The sequence below is a fragment of the Periplaneta americana genome, chromosome 9 (genome assembly GCF_040183065.1).
Source record: "Periplaneta americana isolate PAMFEO1 chromosome 9, P.americana_PAMFEO1_priV1, whole genome shotgun sequence".
In the NCBI taxonomy this organism is placed as follows: domain Eukaryota; kingdom Metazoa; phylum Arthropoda; class Insecta; order Blattodea; family Blattidae; genus Periplaneta; species Periplaneta americana.
In genome coordinates this window covers 103,302,027-103,323,729 of record NC_091125.1, presented here as the reverse complement: position 1 = coordinate 103,323,729, position 21,703 = coordinate 103,302,027, and the positions used below count along the sequence as shown (strand labels likewise).

The window sequence follows — 21,703 nt, the reverse complement described above, 5'->3', positions numbered from 1 at the left end:
CCATTGTACTAAACAAAGTGCGAAATCACACTTCCAGATCTACAACTTCATCTAATTCCATGTCCATTGTATCTAAAGAAAATGATACTTCTTGATAACAATTGTTATTTAATTAATGTATTAATCAGGTTATTTGTAATTATACTGTAAAATGTTTCAATTAGATTATGATTTCAGCAGATAATGAAAACGTATTTCTGCTATAACAACAAGAGAAAAGAACAGTACATGTAATTAATATTTTTAAACCTGTATTTCGCTTTTCTCAGTTGGCCTTAATAACATTCAATTTCTTTATTGCAGTAATCGTTATTCATTTATTTCGACTTCACAATGTCTAAATAGGTTAAGTATTCATAAATATACAATTATTAACATTTCAGGGATCTATTATTTACATTTTTATTTTATTCACGAAATAGTCTTAATAAATGTCGCTTGAGTTTTGAGATTTCCCAAATAAATCCACTCGGTTCACTCGTGGATTTATAGGAAAATCTCAGACCTCTTATAACATCACTAAAGATAAACCAACGAAGTATTTTCAAAATGATTTAAAAAACTTTATCCGTATTTCTTCTTATTATCTTATTTATTTTTGCCAATTAATTTTAATAATAAGTAACACAATAACACCCAACCACGAACATAAACGTTTCATGCAATTACAGGGATTCTATAAATCTGTCGCTTCTTTTTGTAATTTATACACAAAAAAGGCTCTATTCGCTGGTAAATAATGCTGCGAAAATGAAACCTCATTCGACTGCAGAATTTAAGTCTGACCTTAACGTGGTCAGTTATAAATCTTCATGTGATTTTACTTTTACTTTTGTTGGAATTTTCTGCTACAGTAGTTTCCGGTTGCTCAACCTGTGGAAAGTGTGCTGTCATATCTACTGTTCTTGGTCGTAATTAGGTCACATTCCAGTGGCGGCCCACACAGTTCACTTATAGCTTCTCATCAAAGGTTCTGGGATTTTATTTCGGATAGGACGTGTAAAAGACTGACGATTTTCTTTTTAATTTTTAGAGTATTTCTATTCACCTAGCCATTATACAAACATTACTGCTACGTTATATCACTGTACGCCAACCGTGGCGAAAATGTTATCGTGCGCCGAGCCACTGTGTAACCTGCAACTTGCATAGCACCTATGGAGGGAGGCGGACACCCGAAGGGGAATCGAAGCAACTGTCTGACTTATTAACGGATTTTTATTTTCCTTACTTCAAGCACTTAAATATAATTTAATACAGTATAAGGTTACAAACTAATGTTTAGTATGTGTAACGAAAAAAAAAATGAATAAGAAAACATAGGACACATTATCACAACCTAAAATTGACTGTTTTCAGAATGTCTCTGCGACAGAGTTTCAAAATCAAGAATTATGTCACTTACTGTCAGTCGTAGTTGATGACGAAGGTATTTGTCTGTCAGTCGTGATCTAAATTTGGTTTTTACTATTTTCATTATTGAAAATAATTTTTCACAAACGTAAGTTGTAGCGAACATGGCTTCAACAGAGCAAGCGAAAGAACGAAGCTTCAGATATTTATTTTTTGGCAACGATTTGAAAAGTTCAACATTTGTCAAGTCCTTACATCTAGCTTTCATTTAACATCACATTGTAAATCTGTGAGTTTAAATTGGAGATCTAACCGCATTATTCGTACATCTGCTGAAAAAGGATCGACGTACAGAGATAATAATAATAATAATAATAATAATAATAATAATAATAATAATAATAATAATAACAACACTTAACCTTTTAATATTTCATGGATGACATGTAGTATAATGCCGTTTTATGTTATACAACCGTTTTCCTCGTAATACTTGTGAACAAAATATAATACATTTAATATTCTCATCATAGAGCTAGGATTCGTATGTGTAATAGCTAATATTTTTAGTCGGTATAGTTTACAAACATGCAAGCCATGTGCCTGCCACTCATTATACTTGCCAATCTTGTCATTCAGTACTTCCATTAGTTAGCGCTAAGGGTCTTTAATCCTCTTAACCACCACTTACAAAACAGCGGGGGGTTAAAAGCTGCATTGTCTAATCCTTGTGACTTTTCCTGAATTTCGAGTCTTGTCAACCAGGCTTAAAACCTTCTTAACCGGCATCACATCGACGCAACTATACTCGGCGTCATTCTTAACTCATACTACATATAAATCCTAGCTCTATTAATTGGCAGCAAAAAAATGCGTCCTTCCATTTTTTTTTTTTTTTTTTTTTTTTTTTTTTTTTTTTTTTTTTTTTTGTAGAGGTACATTGTTTCGAGAGAGACATTGTGACGATACGCCACTCGCAGGTCAGAGACAAATACAAATGGAACGGAGTTTGACTCCAATGAGTGAGAGGGTGAGGGTTGGGGAAGGAAGGAAGCAAGAGAAATGCACAGCTATATCATTGTGAGCCACAATGTGCTCGTGAGTCACATTTTCGCCACGGCTGCTGTACGCAAATAGTCTTTGTAGTTTAAAGTAAAATTAAGTTATTTCCTTACCTTCCCAAGTGACTGAACAAGTTTTGGTGTCTGCTTGAAATTCTGAATGAAAATTTAGGAGCTCAAAAGATAATTCCCATCAAATCGAAACTTCATTTGTAATTCTATAAGCTAGATTGATCTAGAGGAACGTTTTTCAACCTCTCTTCCGCGGACCGGCAAGAAATATGGGAAAATTCTGTGGTGTGTGGTCAAAACAGAACTCCAAAAAATCTAATTTTAGATACAAGCATTTCTATTTTCACTTTTCCTATATAAGTCACAATTCTAGTTTACATACAAATGTGAATGAAGATAACATAAGATTAGATGGAGATATCACGGGTAAACCAAACGAAAGAGAACTGTTTTTGCATAGGACTACACTTTCAGCTAAAAAAGACCATTTTGGGAGTTATCATGTTCTGACCAAACATCACAGAATTATGCCTCAATTTGTTTTTACTCTTTCTTTTCAAACTCCATTAAATTTAAAATACACACGGTGTCCGAGACACAAAATTATAACTCAGTTACTAATAAATTTATCTTTCCTTTGCTTTGCTTACTTTATTTTATAGACGTCACAAAGCTACCATTACCGGCACGGTCCTTATATTAACGTGTTTGTTAATTGCAACTAACAAACCAAAATGTTGTTAAGTATACATAACGTTCAATGTTACCATAGACGGAGAGAGAACCGTTTCCTTGGGGGGGGGGGGGGGCAAAGCAAAACCATAGAAAGCCCACATAACGGGGTTATGGGGGACATCATTACATCATTTACCTCCCCCCCCCGTTATAGCTTCACCGTGGTATAGTATATCGGAATATGATTATTTAATAAAGGTATTTTCAGGGGGCATGTTTCTTACAGTGTTACATCCACATTCGCGATGTTTCGGATCGAGTTGTATAGGATTTGAACCGTAGGTCTACTACATATTATAATAGGACATAACTTAAAACAATCTCTCTCTTTTTCACTCTCGTATAGGAACACATGCATACTTCAATAAAACTACGTAACAGTGCTAACAGAAACTTTTTTATATGAAGTTTACATTTCTGAAGATATGATATGAAATGTAAACTCTACAAACCATTTTCAAAATGTGAAATATTTTAAAATTGAACCTCTTAAAAAAATAAATTTATAAAATTATTCACGATATATAATATTAACAAATGTGTGTATTTTTTATCTTTTTATTTTTGTCGACTATATTCATGTTTTTATTGAATATCACTGGCTTCTGTCTGATTGTCAGTTTATATTCAATGTGTTTTTTCTCTCTTTTTCTCTTACTTTTTTTCTTTTCTTTTTTTCTTTTTGCTCTTGTATTGGTTTGAATTAAATTAATTACTGTGTTTAGTAAACTGTCCTTGTAAATTTTATGTTATATTAATTGCTAAGACCACACCGTACACGAGCCTGGCTCTTACGGTAGTGGCTAGAAACATTTTTGTTTTATAATTTTAATTTGTACTCACGTTGCCTACTAGCCAGCTAGATAAAATAAAATAAATTATTATATTTAATCTCGTCTTTAAATTTACACATTATACCGGAATCACTTTTCTTTTTTCTGCATTGTCGTGCAGCATGTTATTCATATTTTTCCAACTGAGGAATAGAAATTCTTAGACATTCAAAAATTTAAAATAAATATTATAGTCCAGACACATGGTCTGAAGACATGAATTCATCAATTGAAGCACAGAGCCATAAACATAAACAAAAGCAGAAAAAAATTTTTTGAATTCAATATTTTCTAACGTTAATAGAAAAAAAGGAATTCAGACAAGTATGGGGGCGGGCAGTGCCCTCCCGTGCCCCCCCCCCACATAACTCCGCCTATGAATGTTACTACTAATAATCTTACAATTATAAAGTCACTGACTATTTAAAAAACTATCACAAATAATAAGTTATTCAATGCTGTTTGCTTCAGGAAACAGAGGAACTCGACAAGTTTTTATGGTAGCAACACCATAATTTTATTCCGTTCCTCGTGATTTCTACTATATATTCTTATTGTTGTTAAGTTTTATGTTAACGACATTGTTATTCCAGTCATTGTTGATTCATTTCCGACTTCACGACTGCCGAGCTACACGAGGTAGACATGTAAAGATTTATTGATCGCCATTAAAAGTCCAGTCCTTTCATAAAAATGGACTCAACGCGTTTTGGGGTCACACTCTTCAATTAATCCAATTGTGCATCACATTCATATTTTAAAATAAGAATTAGTTTATACTAGATAAATTTAGTCAAGAAATGAGGTAAGATCGTACTTAAAACAAATGAAATATACTGTTGAAAACTTCGTTAGTCTGCAGATTAATAGTTAAACATATAGGCCTAAATGCTGATTTTTTATAATTAATAAATTATAGCATTTCATGCCAGTGATGATATAAAGGGCACAGAAGTACTTGAAAATTTTGCATAAAACTAATGGAATTTGCAACACTACGTGTAATTGTATACTTGCCAATTGAGGGGTCCCGGCAAGAAAGTGCCAAGCCACATTTTTACACTTTTGAGATAATGCTAGTTGAATGTCTGATCAAACCCTCAAATCACAGAAAAAGTTAAATTTTGATTCTATAGATATAATTAATTTCCCTGATACATTTTAAATGAAAATATGGAATACATTATACATATTTTTTATTATTTTATATTACAAATTTATATTTTAATGTATAATGTATACTGTTCTGTGGCTTGACACTGTCTTGGTCAAAAGAATTACTAAATATATAGTGTGAAGTTTTATTGACATTAGAAATGTTATATTTTCAACTATTATTTACCATTTTTAAGACAAGCAAACGTGATATTAATTTCGTTACTTCTCAAAAGCCAAAAATTAACCTAAAATATAGGGTATTTCAAAAGTCAGTTCAAATATTAAACCCCTATAAATATTATAATATTTGAGATAGGAAAAAAACAAAAACATCACAGTGCTGGGCAAACAACGGGGTTTACAAAACATTGGGAAGATGTCCGTCGTTCTCTTGTTCAATGTATAGCATTCTGTTTGCGACAACATGCACAGCATTTTGCAGATAATGTCTTGAATATTGGCAATACCTTGCGAGATGGCATCTTTCGGTTGAAGTAGGGTTGTTAGATGTGTCAGGAAAACTCGTTCTTTAAGGTAACCCCACAACCAAAAGTCGGTCGGATTGAAATCTGGAGAACGCGGAGGCCACATTTATGGGAAGTGCCTCAATACTGCCGAAGAGATACCCGCTTCCTCAATGTAGGTTGCTTTTCAGGACTATTGAATGAAGATCTGCCATGAGCTAACTCTTTTCTTCTTCTCGTGGCAAGATAGTTCTATTGTCATCTTGAAGGAAATGTATTACTGATATAGTTGAAACAATATTTTAATAATGAATTTTTTCTTCCAGAAATAAAATACCGTACATTATAAAAGTCAAATTAGTTCATATGTTTATACTACTCAGAAATCTACTTGATGGCAATTCAATAATATGGTAATGCACTCATATAAATATTAAATATTTAGGACAAGAGAATGCCAAGCAACATATTGCAAAAATTTAGGCAAGAAAATGCTAAGTAACAATTTTAAATTTGAGAATATCTTGACTCACATTAGGTAATAAAAGGAACAAAACCTGAGACATTAATGGACAGTATTATTATTTTAAATAAATAATGAAAAATCAATTGGAAACATCTTTTATGAAATGAAATGCGCACTTTGTCCAAGCAACACATCTACATTTAACTAACACTTAACTATATTTCAGTTCTTGATGTTAATTCTTCTTCAGAAAGTGGCAAATATTCAGAATCAGAGCTGGAATTACTTCCTTCATCATTTGATTCATTAGAAAACTTCAGCTTCCTCCTGTGCACCATTCGCTCCAAACTATCTTTGTTGCTCGACATTGTCTTGCAGTTATAGAAGATGCATGAAGTGTTAGGGTAAGAACTTACAACGGATAATAGAGCCATCTGTTAGGTTTTCTGCAGAAACTCTTGACACCATAATTTTAAATGTATTATTTCCCATGAGAAGTCATGAATAGTTCAATTTGGCCAAAAATGTGGCTTGGCACTTTCTTGCCGGGACCCCCTCAATTATTGAAAAGAGAGATGTAGGAAATTCAAAGAAAGGTCGGGCTGGAAACGCGTAGATTGTTACAGACAATAACGTCTAATTCACGATGTGGAGAAGAGTAAGTGGAGAAAAGAGATGCTGACGATGATTGGAGTATTGCTGCTCAAGCTTTGCGCAACGATCCGCTACTGTTCCTCCTACATTCACTTTAAACCTATTCATTCTCTTCATGTGACTAAATACATGGAAATTCACCTTGAATAATGGGTTTTGTGTTTTTTTTTTTTTCACTTTTATCTTCAATACTAGAGCTTTTAAGACACTGTTGGTCTTCATCCGAAGGTAAACTAGAGTCGTGTTGCAATCCCGTTGGAAGCATACAGGGTGTTTCAATTTTAGAGATATGATTTGGGAATATATTAATGATTTTAATATAATTTTACGAGATATTTGAACTCCGATATTGTGAGATAGCTTGATAAGTTGATAAATTCTATTCAGTATTGAAATGAAATAAATATTTATCGGTTTTATAGTGACTGTAACATTCCGGTCTCAAGAAAAATTCGAAAAAAATGAGACGCTACAATTACTGTTCTACGCACATCTTTTTCCAGGAGGGAGGTCGCCGATGCAACCCACAACATATCAGTGTTTCTTAGCGGCAGCGAGCCGATGCAACCCGCAACATAGCAAGAGGCGTTTAGTTGCAAAATCAGATACATTACGGTACTAAAACATAATTTTTCAGTATGAAGGAAAAAAACGTTTGCAAAGAACAAAGGATTTGCAACCAATACTATTTATCATCATACAAATCCATGTGATGTATCTGGCTTTGAAGTATAACAGTGCTATAGCAGTTGTAGAATCATATGAAGATATGAAATATAACATTAACTCATTTCGAAAAAAAAAAAAAAAGTGATGTATCTGATTTTGCAACTACACGCCTCACATGAAGGTTACAAATAAAATAACTCTTAATAATGCAACATGTCTTTAATTTTATTTATTTCACATATAACATAACATAACATAACATAACATAACATAACATAACATAACATAACATAACATAACATAACATAACATAACATAACCTACAAACATCAAACCCGTACAATATCATAACCGTCAACCATTTAAAGCTTCCACCCTCGCAATTATATGGATTCTACAAATCCCCTGTTATCTTTCATAGATGAGGGATGAACTCTAGTGGAAAATTTCTCTTAAGAAATGGTAGTGTTCCCTCCTTATATGTAACTGGTGAACATCCTGGTACGGGTCGAATGAACGATCTATACGGAGAGCTTTGTAATTAGTGTTTATTAATTAATTAATTAATTAATTTATTTATTTATTTTTTTTTTTATTTATTTATTCTGGTAGAGTTTAGGTCTTTCGGGTGTCATTAACCACGTGCTAGCAGTATTGAAGTAGCGGGGTTTTGCGTACCAGACCTGCTTCTTTTTCAATAGGATTTTGGAAAGGATTGCGTTTCACTTAGAGATTGTCTTTCTCAGCGACTTATCCGAAATAGTGAGGGATCTAGTTTCATCGAAGTAACTAAAAAATAAAATGAGTAAATAAATTATTATACGAACGCACATTCTACTTTACTTCTAAGCTACAGTGACATAATTTAAATGTTTTACAGAGATTTTACAGGATAGACATCGTCTACCCTGTCTATCCGTACGCCTCGCTACTGTTTCTTCAGCTCGACCGCAGCGTTTTCTGTCCAATCTGTTGATCCCCAGCTGTAAAGTAAATGTCCTCTATTGTTTGAATACGTCGTGCGCAAGTCACGTTGAAATATTATTGGTTTTACCGCAACTCATTTCCTGATGTGCACAAATATTTACGGAGTTTTTTTCGTTGCTCCAGGTTATATTATCCTACAACACCAAGCCAATTTAAATAATCCTATATATTTGACTTCCTTGTTTTACAGTATGATCCGTTTTCGACCATGGAATATCACACTTTCTAAAATCCACCTCAATGCGCAGTAAAATATTTATTACTTTCACCTTTTTTTCTTTTCTTCTTCTTTTCTTTCTTTCCATTCCTCTTACTTTCATCTGTGTTCTTTGTTCCTATTTTCCGTTTTATATTCATTTCCATTTCTTCCATTCCTTTCTACACTGTCCATATTTTGGGTGCTTCAATTTGCTGTCATTCACACAAGCGTTTCCCTCTCGGCGTGATGTACTGTAACTGAGTTGTTTTTGCCGCCGTAGCGTTGCCCTCGGTGCACCACAGGAAGCTGTCTACATTGCATTCCATGGTAATTATTAATAGAACAATAGTGAAATGCCGGTTGGGGAAATGAAGTACTCCACGAAAACTTACCACCAAGTGCCGTTCTTGTCCACTACAAATTTCACTTGGGCCCGCCGGGATTCGAACCCTGGTTACCAGCATGAAAAGCCAACTCTCTAGTCATTCGGCTAACGATGAGAATCTTTTCTATCTATGCTTACTTTTCTTTCTTACCCTGCTTCCTTCTCTTTCTTTTTTTCTTTAATTCATTTACCTTCCATTGTTATTTCTTATTATTTTCTTCTTTAATTTCTAGACTTCTCCATTTTCCTTGCTTTTTCCCCTTTTCTTCCTTTTTCCCTTTTCTTTTTTCATCATTTTCTTTTTCTTTCTTTTTCCATTTGTCTTTTCTCGTTTTTCCCTCCTTTTTACCTTTTTCTTTTTTCCCTTTTCCTTTTCCCATTTATCTTCCTCTTTCTTCCTTTTTCTTCCCTTTTTTCTCTTCTTCCGTTTTCCCTTCATCTTCCCTTTCCCCTCCTTTGCTTTCATTTCGTTTTCCCCCACGTTCTCCCATTTTCCCTTTTCTTTCTTTTTCATTTTCCTTCCTCTTTCCCATTTTTCTTCCGTTATATCTTTTCCTTCCATTTTCGTTTTTCTTATTTTCAAATTTGTTTCGAGTTATTAACTTAACAAACACCCGGTGCGATCGGCTGTGCTCACTCGCATTATTTACATTACATAACAGACTTGGTGGTTCCTGAAGTGTTGAACATATCCTACTTCGTGGAATCTCCTACCAGATGGCCTTGCTATTTCTTGTTGCTTCTATAAATATTCGAATGTGCGTCGAACGGTTAGTGGCCATCAGGGGAATCCCTCTAAACAAACTGCTCTTTGCACACTCATCGCTGTCTACTGAAGGCAATCCAGGCTGATGACATTGAAATTTGTTATCCTGTTAACTTTGTACTTACCGCCGGCAATATATGTATCAAAACAAGTTCAATTTGTATCATTAAGTTCGTGTATGTAACTTGTGCAATATATTGGAGGTACATGATTTTCCGCCAGCTAATTTTGCACCTAGAAGCGTGATTTTTAGGTAAATTGTGTTTAGGTTGATTTTGCACCACTTTTAACTTTATATGAAAGGAAGAGCATTTCGTCGCTGTAATTGAGGCCGTAGCCGGAAAAGGGGCCCATGGGTCTATAGGCCCTTTTTCGGGAGAATGTTTAAATCGATTCTCCGTGTTAAAATCTACTTGCTTACATAGTTTCGTTTCAATATCTTGTACACAGAGGGCAGGGTAGCTAATTGAATGAACCCATGCACTCTTGCGTAGTTGTGAAATGTAGCAAACATCAACACAGTTTGAGGCAGGCACTGCAGGCAGTATAATTGTGTTGTGTGTAGCAGTTGTGATCTGTATGCGATCTGAATTGTTTCAAAATGGAATGAAATGAACATAAACGAAAAAAGAGGAGACAGGACATAAAAATGAACTTAAAACGGGAAGACAGAAAAATGAACAAACAATATATATTATCGCGTATCTAACTTCGAAAGGTGCTATTGTTGAAGGTAAGTTTTTGCACCCATTACCTCCTGCTGCCAGAAGGAATGTTTCTCCAAGTTCACTGCTGATGAACGGAAAGATCTCTTCGAAATATATTTTACAGTGGGCAAACAAAGATACTGCAGGATGCTACAGTGGCAGGCTTATTATAAAAAAAAAAACTTGTCATAAATGTACCGTAACTTAAAATCCGAAAGTAAGTCGTGAAAATGTATGGACATATTCTCTGCGTCGAAGTGGTGTTCAGCAAGAAGTGTGTCGTGAAATGATTTTGGAAATCTTCAAAATGTTTGCCAAAAGACTGAGAGTAATAAAAGGGAAAATATTAAAAAGTGAAAGATTTGAGGGAAAAGGGAGTTCTCATGAAAACAGACCATATAAAATTAACAACAATACAATGGGATTTACTGCAGTCATACCTGCAATCTATTCCACATAGCAAGATCCTTTATTGTCCACCAACCCAAACCTAAATATCAAGATTCTCTTTGGGTTATTCTGCGACTATTACAAAGAAAAGACTGGTGAAAAACTGAATGTGAAGTACAAAACATATTGAAGAGAGAAGAGTTAGAGTGGAAGAAAACATCAATGTACTTAGATGATTCCCAAAGTGAGTGAGAGTCCATCAAGGATGTGCACTGAAGTGTAAACTGCACTGAGTGTGAATCCATTCTAGATTAATATTAAATAACTTGTAATCTGTATTCTGTACCCAATAGGTATTCTTGATTCTTACGTATTCGGTACAATTTATGACATAACTATGAGATATATGTAAGAAATATAATTTTACTAAAATGATTATGAAATCGTAAACCTCTGTAATGTGCGCCGTTCAATGATGATATCAAATTTTGCTAAAATATAATCATACTGAAAGTATTTTGATAAAATAAACTTCTCTGGAAAAAGGGCCTATAAAATTCTTCAATAAAATTTATTCTTTTATTAACACTATTAAATTCGGAATATATTATTTAACAAAAACTTGTAGACAAATATTATTGTAACAGCATGACAATTGTTATGTTGATAAAAGTGCATCCAAATCGCAATGACATACACATAAATTTTTAAATCATTGTTTTCTCGAAACATGACTTTTGCTTATGGGCCCTTTTTCCGGCTACCGCCTCAATTTGAGCACAAACACAACCAATGCCGGCGAATAATTTCAAAGAAACTTCAGTGCCCTTTTCTATTCTCCACATTCTTACATCTTAAAACTGGCCAATGTAATATATTTCCTTAAACAATAATTTACATGAAAATCAACGATGCACAAGGATTGCCCCAAAAAGAGGGCACTTGAAGATGAAAACTCTTGGTTACACGATACTTGTCAGGCTGAATAACTCGCAGCGACTATGTAAAAAGGATTTCGCATTTCTATATGCCATGACCATTAGAGTCTAACCTAAAAAAAAATCAAACCTAAACAAAGTGGCGAATGTTTTAAAAAAGTTATTTAAAAGTTTTAATACTAATTGGAGCACATTTTAAAGCACTCTAGTCACCAAGTATATATTTTCCAGTCAGCAGTCTGGACTACGATCAGAGTTCAGTATTCAATATCGTATGTTGTAAAATGCGACGGAAAATGTGGTGTTATAATTACCAACCTATGAAAATAAAATCATTGACCTCATTCACGAGTACGTGATACGTGAAGTGTTGTAGCGAAAATAGGTTCTCCGATATAATGAATAAGGGATTTGTAAACTACTAATTTTTCGCTCTGCAGAGTACAACAACAAAACAATAATAATAATAATAATAATAATAATAATAATAATAATAATAATAATAATAATAATAATAATAATAATAATCCTATAAGTTATTCATATAAGTATTCCCAACCCATGTTTGTAGGCTTATTCATTTTGGAGTAACCATTATAATAAAATAAAACAGCCATAAATACGACTCTCGAGATAAAAAGAAAATCGTATTACATTATAGTGATGTCTACTTCCACATCATTGTAACTATGCACTTGACCAGCCCTGGGCATAAGAGAAAAGGAAAGAAGATACCCCCGCCCATGTCCTTTTCGCTTACTCCCCTTTAGAAACAAACGCTCAGGCAGTGTGCATCAGTGGTGGACTTTAGGCAACCAGCGAGAACCGAAAGCTATGATGCCTGCCTTTTACAATCCATCGCTCAGCATTGCTTGCCTACCTATGTGCTGGTATCGGTTCGGAACATAACGTCTTGGCCGGGGAAAGTGGATAAAGGAGTTAAGTGGTAGTCTGCACTGACTCAATCGAATTAATAACGCCCAGGCCTGCACTTGACAGTTATTATTTTCATTCGAAACCGTACCCTAGGAAAAATTGCGGAGCCTTCTGGACCAATCGGAGCGTACCTTTTCTATCAGCTGCTGCTGCTGCTGCGAGGAGCACTTTAACATTAATTGAAGAGTGTGATCCCAGAACCCTTTCAGTCCATTTGACCATTTTAAAGATATATACATATATATATATATATATATATATATATATATGATTATATTTGAAACCTCTATCATATTTTAAGTTTGTTTTCTTCCAAAACAACGCCAATCTTTGTCTAAAAGTTTGTGTTATTGTGCATGTTACTTGAAAACTCGCTCAGTCAGACTAGTGGATAAAAAACTAGCCCAGTCCTTTCATAAAAATGGACTGAACGCGATTTGGGATCACACTCTTTAATTGTGGCAGTAAAAATTACAAATATTTCCAAAGGAACTTTACGACAAATTAATGAATAAACATTCTTTTCTTCCTCTTACTCTCTTTTTCTACTCTTTTCTGCCCTTTTCTTCTTCTCACCTCCTCCACTTTCTTCACAATTTTTTTTTGTCTGCTCTTCCACTTTTCTTTGTCTCTCCACCTCAACTTATCTTTTTATCTCCTCTTCAACTTGTCTTTTATCTTCTCTTCAACTTCTCTTTTTTTTTACTCTTCAACTCCTCTTTTTTTCTCTCTCCTCTTCAACTTCTCTTTTTCTCCCATCTTCAACGTTTATTTTTCTCTCTTTTAATTTCTCTTCTTCAACTTCTATTTTTCTCTCATCTTCAGCTTTTCTTTATCTCTCCTATTCAACTTCTATTTTTCTCTCATCTTCAGCTTTTCTTTATCTCTCCTATTCAACTTCTATTTTTCTTTCCTCTTCAACTTCTCTTTTTCTCTCCTCTTCCATGTCTCTTTTCTCTCCTCTGTAATTTCTCGTTTTCTCTCTTCTTCACATTTTAATTTTCTTAATCTTCAACCAACGAGTTAGAAAGAGTTTATCTAGCTCGTTGTCTTCAACTTCTCTTTTTCTCTTCTCTTCTGCTTCTTTTTTCCTCTCTTCTTCAACTTTCTTTTTCTCTTCTTCTCAACTTCTGTTTATATCCTTCTCATATTGTTTTCACTCATTCACATTCTCATCTCGTTCACTCTTTTTTCTGTCCTCGTTCACTCTCTTTCTCTTCTTACTCTTTCTCTGCATACTCCCTCCACCTATTCATGTTCTTTTATCCTCCTCACCCTCTTCTTTCTCTTAACACTTCTCCCTTTCCTCTCTTTTTGCTCATACTCCTGTTATGTAGGATAAAGGTTGGTAATATTGTGATACTAATAATATTATGATAGTTCTTTTTGAGAATTTCTTACACTTTTACTGAGCGAGAGAAGGACCGGTTTTGTGCAGCAACTTGTCCTCGAACATTCCCTTAATACAGCTATGGGAACTATCAGCAAAGTAGGGAGGGAGCGTTTCCTACTCACCCCACATTCCTTTGATTGGCAGGCGATGGGTAACACAATTGTTTTGCTAAGTCAAGTGCAGTGGTGGATTCAACACATCTTGCGCATCAGTAATTTCTCCGCTGTTATTTCTTGTTCCCAAATGTTTACTGTCTTGCGTTTATATGAAGTACATTTGTGTCATACAATATTACATTATTACAGACACCTACTGTGATTAGGCAAATTATATATTCTTCAATAATTGTATAACTATTTCTTTATCATGTGCAGGAAAAATTCTTGAACTGCCTTGTGATCGACATAATAAATTGTTTCTTTTTAAAACCAATAAAGAAAGTAACTAAGCTCTATTGTCATTTAAATTTAAAACATATTAAACAAAACATATGAGATATGAATGAAACAAAATACTACTATAGGCTATACTGCTAGTTTTCATTTTTTATGGCCCTCGGAGTTTCTTGTTATTAATTAAAAAGGATATATTTGGCTCTAAAGTAGACGAACTCAACCGTAATACTGAAACTAAATGCATGTCTGTGTTCCTAGACCTGGAGATACTTTTGGTCATATTCATTTTGGGAAAAAAAAAAACTGCTCACAACTGTAAGTTGAGCCAAACATAGATACAATACGCATTGCAAATGTGCGCAGATTAGGTAATTGCTCCTCTAATAGGTATTTAAAGAGATCTAATCCATTTTTTCCTAAACGCTTTATTGGCGTACTCGTTTGCATCTCTACAGTGGTTCTGCTGCTTGGGTAACATCAAATATAAATGGATTATTGAACAGACACATCTCCTTGTCCATTGCAGTTACTTCTGAAAATCTTTCTTGGAAAGAGAACGCATCAAATAAGTCTAATATGCACTCAACGTTTTAAATAAGTAAGTTCAGGTCCAGATACTTAACAAATAATAAGTAACTAAACCTCGAAAATACCATAAACATATCTTGATTTGTATATTTTCACAAATATTACGAAATTAGCTTTTAAAATTGTAAATAAATACCTGTAAGATCACCGAAGTCCGCTTTATGCTTCCGATCAAAGTGGCGTTTAATTTTGAAGCGTTTTATATGCGCAATTTTAAACCCGCATATTAAGCAGCAGACTTTTTTCTTTTTGCAAGTAACAAAAAATTCTTTCTGCCACTCTTCCTGAAACTGACGTCCCGAGATCGAAGCCATACCCGCCACTGAATGAAGCGTGTCTTTATGAAGCACCAGGAGGAGGAGATGGTCGGTGGAGGGGATGGTCGGTGGAGTGAGGTAAGGAGGCTTTGAGTGCTGTGGCCCTTCGGAGCCATTTTTCCCCATGGTTGTCTTAATACGTTAACGTAAAAAACCGATCTTCTTCTCGCTCAGTAAAATTGTAAAAAATTCTCAAAAATAATTGTCATAATATTATTAGTGTCACAATATTACCAATCTTTATCCTACTTGGTAGGCATCCATATACTACTCACTGATATTTAAATTTTGATATAGAACCTCTGCTTGTTAGGTGAGAAATATTGAGTGTTCTAGTTATAATGTAATATTATAAAAAGAAAATAATTAGAAACGTAATGCTGACATAACTAACAAAGAAGTGCTATTGAAATAAATTTACTAGGTACAATCCTTTTTCTAAATAGGTCAACGCAGAGTCTTTTATTATTATTAGAAAACTTCTTATGGATAGCTGTTCTAGTCCGTATCTTTGTGATCAATTATGAATTCCTCCACACATCTCACTAGATTACAGTAATTACCAATTATACAATAAATACAGCCTCCAAGTTTTAATTCTAAGAACCTTTTGTGTAACGCATTAACGGGAACTGAGAACGTCTAGCCAGACATTCGCTTTTAAGTGATTCCATGAGTTACATAAACTGTCTGGATACTGCACATATTTAAAAATCATTGTTTTTAAATTTTTTCTCTTGTTAACCTCAGCCTATACCAAGAAGTTCCGATTACCTAGAAATAGGTGTGTATTTGCAAATGCCCCTAATTTTCCTCATACAACCTGATATGAAAGACAGCACTGTAGGGTTAGGTAGGAATCAAAGTCGTTCTGGGAATTAGTTCGAGAGGGTTTACTTAAAACAAAGGCGTGCCAAACTTCCTTACTTTGAGCACATCTGCTGTTGATTTTATTATAAACATTTGGAACTTCTATAACAACATGTATTCTCACATTATAAATGATATGAATATGTATCCACAATAAAAGATATTATTGGATAGCAAATGAATGCAGGACTATATTATACGTCCAGTGATTTATTGTCCACTTTTCATGAAGTCCAGAGAAACACATTATGCTCATAAACACGTATTCTTTGTACACCAACATTCTGTCCACTGTGTATCATTGCCAGCAGACATTACGAACACAAAAATTAGTTCACAACAAACTTGCCCTCTGGTTCTTACTGTTCATATACTTATGATCATAAAACAAATCTGTTTACAGTAGCCTACATCTTATGTCGCAAGATGTAATGTCCATCACCTGTTGTGCACTGTTTTCTGCCTTAGCTTGCAGCATAAACCTTTATAGAAATGTTTTCAGTGAAATAAGGATAGAATTTACAGAATTATTTGTAGTTAACAAGAAACAAGTCACTAGTTGATGGCAATCATCATTCATAAGGTCCAGTGTCATTGGCATGAAAATTTGCCTTCCGAAATAACATCAAGTGATGTAAACATTTTACCGATGAAAATAACAAATATGATGTTTTTTGTGCAACTGATAACATTTTTGGAGGGAGTGCGTCTTGTAATCAAGCCATTGAAGAGAGAAATTCAGTTGAAAAAGACTGTTACGGAGATATACAGGGTATTTAAAAAATACGGGGCATAATTTCAGGTATGTATTTCCCACATGTAGACCATCAAAATAGTTCATTACAACATGTGTCCGGAAATGCTTTATTTCCGAGTTATGGCCTTCACAACATTGAAATTCACCGCAACGTTTTTCTTTCCGCAGGTCGTTGCCGTCAAAGGAGACATTAAGAGGGCACTCTGACAGTTCATTCCGAGGCGAAGGTTACATTCAGTGTTGTGTAGGCGTTAGACTGTGCGACATGTATTCAAATCAAGAGCTGGCAGAGATACACTTCATGTACGGTAAGGCGGACGGCAATGCTGCGCTGGCTCGTCGTTTGTACCGGGAGAGGTACCCACAGCGACAATGTCCAGATCGGAAGACATTTGTACGTCTCCATTACCGTCTGTGCGAGTATGGAAAATTTAACTCTCCTGGTTTGGGAAGGGGACGACCAAGATCTACAACTCCAGAAGTACAGGAGGAGATTCTGGAGGCTGTGAACATGACTCCTTCTATCAGCACACGAAGGGTAGCGTTGCAAGTCAATGTTCCTCATACGACTGTCTGGAGACTGTTGAAAGGGTATCAATTGTATCCTTATCATTTGCAACGTGTGCAGGCCCTGTCACCAGCAGATTACCCTGCACGAGTTAGGTTCTGTCAGTGGTTCTTGCAGCAGTGTGGTGTAAATCCGAACTTTCCTGCCTTAGTATTATTTACAGATGAAGCACAGTTCACACGAGATGGCATAGGCTAACAAATTTCCACAATCAGCATGTATGGGCGTATGAAAACCCACGTGCAACTGTTCCATCTCATCACCAGGTGCTGTTCTCCCTCAACATGTGGGCCGGTATCATTGGTGACCGATCAGTTGGACCCCATGTAGTTGTAAACAGACTTACGGGGCAGGCGTACACAAACTTCCTGGAAAACACCATACCTCATGTTTTAGAAGACACTCCACTGATCAATCGTGAACACATTCACTTCTTGCATGATGGCGCTCCTGCACACTTCAGTCGTACGGCTCGCCGGTACTTGGATCGAAGGTTTCCTGATCGATGGATAGGTAGAGGTGGCCCAATTGCTTGGCCTCCACGCTCACCTGATTTGAACCCTCTCGATTTCTACTTGTGGGGCCATTTAAAATCACTGGTTTATTCGTCTCCGATGCCTGATTTGGAATCCCTTCGGTATCGAATTGTGGCATGTTCTGAGGACATACGCAATACTCCTGGAGTTTGGGATCGTGTTCGCAGGTCAATGAGACATCGATGTGAGGTCTGTATTCAAGCAAGAGGTGGACATTTTGAACATCTTCTGCAATGACAACGACCTGCGGAAAGAAAAACGTTCCGGTGAATTTCAATGTTGTGAAGGCCATAACTCGGAAGTGAAGCATTTCCGGACACATGTTGTAATAAACTATTTTGATTGTCTACATGTGGGAAATACATACCTGAAGTTATGCCCCGCATTTTTTAAACACCCTGTATATATGTATTTGTTTATTTATTTATTTATTTATTTATTTATTTATTTATTTATTTATTTATTTATTTATTTATTTATTTATGTTTGTTCTAGTAGAGTTAAGGCCATGAGGCCTTCTCTTCCACACTACCAGAAGTGAAATACACAATAAAACAGTGACAAAAATAGTAATATTAATAGTCATACTTGAGTATAAAAATCATTTTTATGCACATTTATATTGAGGGTATAGAATGACGATAATAAATGATGATAATGATGATGATATAGTAATAATAATAATAATAATAATAATAATAATAATAATAATAATAATAATAATAGTAATAGTAATTCTTTCTTTTCTCATATCTTTTTTTCTCTTCTTTCCTACCGGCTTAAAATCCAATGTGGTTAGGGGAGGGTGTGTAACTATGGACCAGCACTTGGCAAGCACACATTGCGGACCTTTCTGACCGTTGGTCAGTAGGGCACAGAGCCACCGCAGATACAACACGGAACAGTACATGACAAGAAAATAAAAGTATCCAATCTCGTGGAAGGAAGATAAATTTCTTCCTTTGCCCATGTCTGCAATCGAACCACGGACATCTTAGATGGGAAGTTCATATTTTGTACAAAGCCAACATTCTAATGGTAACTTTTCCTTATCGAAGAAGAAGACTAAAATAAATAACAACAACAACAATTTTAATAAGAGTACTACGATTTAAAGTTTCTGGCGAAGTTAAAATAGTCTACAAAATGGAACGTATATTTTATTTTACGACGCTGTATCAACATCTAGGTTATTTAGCGTCTAAATGAAATTAAGATGATAATGCCGGTGAAATGAGTCTGGGGTCCAGCACCTAAAGTTATCCAGCATTTGCTCGTATTGGGTTGAGGGAAAACCCTGGGAAAAACCTCAACCAGGTAACCTGCCCCGACCGGGATTCGAACCCGGGCCACCTGGTTTCGCGGCCAGACGCGCTGACCGTTACTCCACAGATGTGGACTACAAAATGGAAGGATACAGAATTTCACCATACAATGGTAGGCCTACGTGGAACAAACATTAATGTTATCTTAGGCTATTCTTTCTTTCATCAAGTTTATACAAAACTTTCTGAAGAAGATATTGCTGTAACTTTGTTGTAAAATTGGCTACGATGAATATGTTTTGTTCCGTTTGGGAATTTATTAAAAAGTATTACTACCTTTAGAAAAGTCTTTATCTACCATTTACTGCAGTAATCCGTGAATAACTACACAATGTACATAAGATATTCTTCCAGAGCAGTAAAATTAATTGTGAAAAGACAATAAAACAGAAATTATCCATTAACGGCGCACATTCAACAATAATGCACGGTTCTAGAGCCATAATAATACTATTATTATAACAACATAGGCCTACTATTCGAAGAACAATTTCCTCCAATATGATCGGAGTTGAGAACAATGATAGAATCTTAATGTTTACAACTAATGATACACTAACAGAATTAATACCATTCTTTGAGATAGAATATTTAAAAGCGTTCCTTCGATATTTTACCAAATGTATATTATACCTCACATGAAGTTACTATAACCATGTAATATTCCACGGGTTTATTGCTTGTTTGCATGCAAAGATGAGGAAAATTACACGAGAATGTTTCAGGAAGAAAGAGAGTTTGTGCGCTGTATCCTGAAATTGTGACCCTAATGACAGATTATGCGCTCAGTGCAACTTCCTTATATGATATCGCACTCTGTCTCTTTCCTCTCGTTGTAGATAGCCTGTAATCACAACTGGAAGAAAAATTAAAAATGCAAACTTTAATTTCCACACTTGGAAAATATTGGAAGTGCTCTTAAGGAATGAATCCTGGCAGAGACATTGCGAAAGGCTGGAAACCCAGAAACGGTTGCAGAGAGGACCCCTCCTCCTCGTAAGAGGACGAAGATATTCTTCTTGACTTGAATATGTCTATGGAATGAGATGAAGATGAATAATATGAAATCTGAATTCTTTCTGTACACGGGAGGTGAAGGAAAATGGATCGTGGCAATGAAAATTCCAATCCGGCATTTGCCTAAGTAACTGTGTAAAACCACTGAAAAAAACACAGGTTGATCGGCCCGGGAATCGAACCACATGCGGAACGCATGAGCCATCTCGCTCGGTACCACCCTTTCTACATATACAGAGTGATTCACGAGGATTTACCGTCACTTACGCAGCTCATTTCCGAAGACGTTCTGAGCAAAAAATGTCATATAAACATTTGTCCTAATCTCAATATTTTCAGTTACACTAATTTGAAGTTGTTTGTAAAATACCATTATTCTTTAGTTTTAAGGGTAAAATAATATTACAAATACAGAATGAACTGTTCAGAAGTATCATTTCTTTAGTTGGCTAGTATTCTGAAGCTAAAAATGTGTTGTTAATTAGTTTGTACAGATTGTGTTTTTCAATTTTAACTAAAAATTATATAATTCTTACGCACTTATCACAAAAATTGTTACAAATCATACGACTTTATGAAATTGATTCTTTGCAGTTTAATTATGTATCTTAATGTGCAGTATTGAAGAATTTACAATAGTGGCATGATTTGTAACAATTGTGTGATAAATGCATAAGAAAAATGTAATTTTGTAGTTAAAAATCGAAAAAAAAAAAAAAAAAAATCTGTACGAAGCAACTATGGAATTCACAACACATTTTTAGCTTCAGAATTCTAGCTAATTAAAGAAATGATACTCCTGAATAGTTCATTCTGTATTTGTAATATTATTTACCCTTAAAACTAAAGAATAATGATATTTTGCAAACAATTTCAAATTAGTGTAATTCTGAAAATATTGAGATTAGGACAAATGTTTATATGACATTTTTTGCTCAGAATGTCTTCGGAAATAAGCTCCGTAAGTGACGATAAATTTTCGTGAATCACTCTATAGTTTGTTTCTGCCTGCCAACTTGCCTATCAGTATTTGTCTCTGGATTCCTCTCTGTCGGTCTCTTATCTCTGTCTACCTATCACTGTATCTGCTTGTCTGTCTCTTCCAGTCAATGTACTGGTACTTACCTGCGTTTTGATTATAATTATTTGATTTCTGATTGAGTTCGTGTTACCCCATCTTCTTAAAATGACAAAAATTAATATTTTTCTTTGATTTTATATTTT

At 34.8% G+C, this 21,703-nt stretch overlaps 2 protein-coding genes across 4 annotated transcripts in view; one reads left to right on the top strand and one right to left on the bottom strand.

Moving 5' to 3' along the window:
- Positions 1–15,532, bottom strand: part of LOC138705713 (serum response factor homolog A-like) — a 31,814-nt gene extending 16,282 nt beyond the window's left edge. The window contains exon 1 of the mRNA XM_069834284.1: positions 15,406–15,532. Coding sequence (XP_069690385.1) covers positions 15,406–15,532 — 127 coding nt within the window. The remainder of the gene's footprint in view (positions 1–15,405) is intronic.
- The window catches only part of LOC138706330 (protein spaetzle-like), a 137,556-nt gene that overhangs the window by 67,163 nt on the left and 48,690 nt on the right, over positions 1–21,703 (top strand). The gene's annotated exons all lie outside the window — the stretch shown is intronic.